Here is a 1,889-nt window from a genome sequence, read left to right as displayed (position 1 = left end):
AATGTTTAGATAATGTGAAGGGGAGAGTTCCTGTTCTCAAAATCTTTACGTTAACGTCAGGAACATCTAAAAATAGTGCCACGGGGATCCAACAGACTTCGCGGCGGACTTTGTAAAGCAGACTTGACACATCGCTGGATTTACACTCCGTAGGGTATCAAGCGCAAACCGTGTGAGACTGTCCCCTCCAGGGAGTCTCACTCCAGACCCGGGTCAGATCCTGACTCGGGATTTACCCTGCAACTTTAGCTTTGGTCCGAAGCACCCTCAGTCCAACACTGGGAACCTCCGGTCTTGTCCCGTCCATTTAGGTTGAGATCCCACAGGTGGAATGGCCACTGTGTCACTCAGTCGGCACTGACACTGATCGATCTGTCGGCCAAGGGTATGGAGGGTTACGGCACCAAGGCGGGTAGATGGAGTTAGGGTAGAGATCCGGCACGATTTAATTGAATGGCGGAACAGGCTCGAGAGGCTGAATGGCCTCCCCCAATTCCTCTGTTCCACAGGAAGACTTAGCCTAGTAACTAAATTGCTTAACAGAATCTATTGGCGTGCGGCAGAACAGAAAGACATCCTGCCGGATGAACTTGCAAGCTTGGGATCGGCTAGCTTTACTGAGGCGCCCACACTACCAAGTGTTGGCCAGACGCACTTTCGGTGAGATGCTTTAATAGGAATGGTTATATTTTGGGGGATATTATGTTGCTTAACCCAAATTCTAAGCTAGGTTTTTTTTAAACAATATATGGCTGAAAGGATCAGAGGATAGTATTACGATTATAATAGTTTTACAATTATGAGAATTCCTCAACTTTCCAACGCTCTTGACTCTAATCTTCAATACTCTTCGGGTGGGCGGTATCCCGATTTCGGTGCCATTTCTCTAGACATATTGGCTTTGACTGTAGTTTGCTTGACCACGGAGGTACTGTGCCGGATATGTTCTCTGTGCTCTCGATGTGTAGCAGGAGCTCCATAAAAAGCCACTGGCAGCAATGAAGAGGACGCCAGCCGCCATGCCCAGATATAAAGACGGCCCCAATTCTCTCTTGACGTCCTCGGGGATTGACTTGTTGTAGAAATCCCTGACGATGTTGGCGGCCGTCCGCGACACGGGGATCAGCTGCAGAATGCCCGTCGCCATGAAGATGAGCCCCGCAGCCGAGATGACCCGGGCCTTGCAGGACACGCCGCTGACCAGCTTGGTCCAGCTGGCCCCGGCGATGGCCACGGAGATGCCGACCGCCGCCAGCACGCCTGCCGTGGTGGTCAGAGCCCTGGCCACTTGCAGGTCCTCGCTCAAGATGAGCATGGAGTCGAAGGTGTTGCAGACCAGCTCGCCCGTGCTCTGCCACACGCAGTCCATCCACAGACCCTCCCAGGTCTCCAGGGCCGTCACGATGTTGGCCCCTTGAAAGGCGGGCACCTTCCACAGGGGCAACGAGCAAGTCAGGATAACGCAGAGCAACCCATTTACAGAGAGGAAGAGACCAGTGAGCTCCAGCATGACCGATCCCATTCTTCCCCCCCCTGCTCTTTGGCTGTGTACGTTTGTGTCCAACAAGCAAAACCAACCTCGCCTTAAAATGCCCCTTTACAAGCGCTTACCACCCAACTCAACCGCTGAAAGGCAAAATCCTGATTCCCAACACTTTTTTTTAAATGGGGAAAATCTTCACTGATTCTTTCAAACAAAATGCAGGTTTATCTAATCCACAGAAACGTATCTGTTAGCTCAGAATTAGCATTCCCGCAGAGGTGGGATGTAGTAATTTCGCCCAAGACTTCCCAAAAATCCCATTCTTATCCAGTCTTTCAAAGAAAATCAAAACGTTTAAGTTCAGGCAATGTTTTTTTTTGGACCCAGGATCGGTCAGTAAGGGTTA

The 1,889-nt window shown here is 50.6% G+C and overlaps 1 protein-coding gene across 1 annotated transcript; it reads right to left on the bottom strand.

Moving 5' to 3' along the window:
- Positions 1-886: 886 nt before the first annotated feature.
- LOC147096181 (claudin-4-like) lies at positions 887-1,600 on the bottom strand. Its single transcript, XM_085974114.1, has one exon. The coding sequence runs from the start codon at positions 1,520-1,522 to the stop codon at positions 887-889; it is 636 nt and encodes a 211-aa protein (XP_085830240.1). The 5' UTR covers positions 1,523-1,600.
- Between the last annotated feature and the right edge of the window lie 289 nt (positions 1,601-1,889).

The sequence above is a fragment of the Somniosus microcephalus genome, unplaced genomic scaffold (genome assembly GCF_052327205.1).
Source record: "Somniosus microcephalus isolate GS21.2 unplaced genomic scaffold, FLI_Smic_1.0 unresolved_chr1, whole genome shotgun sequence".
NCBI classification, from domain to species: Eukaryota; Metazoa; Chordata; class Chondrichthyes; order Squaliformes; family Somniosidae; genus Somniosus; species Somniosus microcephalus.
Note: the sequence above shows the minus strand (reverse complement) of the source record. Positions and strands in the feature narration are given on the sequence as shown.

What these genes read in the sequence shown, in the direction of transcription:
- LOC147096181 (XM_085974114.1), bottom strand. Translation starts at nt 1,522, where the DNA reads ATGGGATCGGTCATGCTGGAGCTCACTGGTCTCTTCCTCTCTGTAAAT.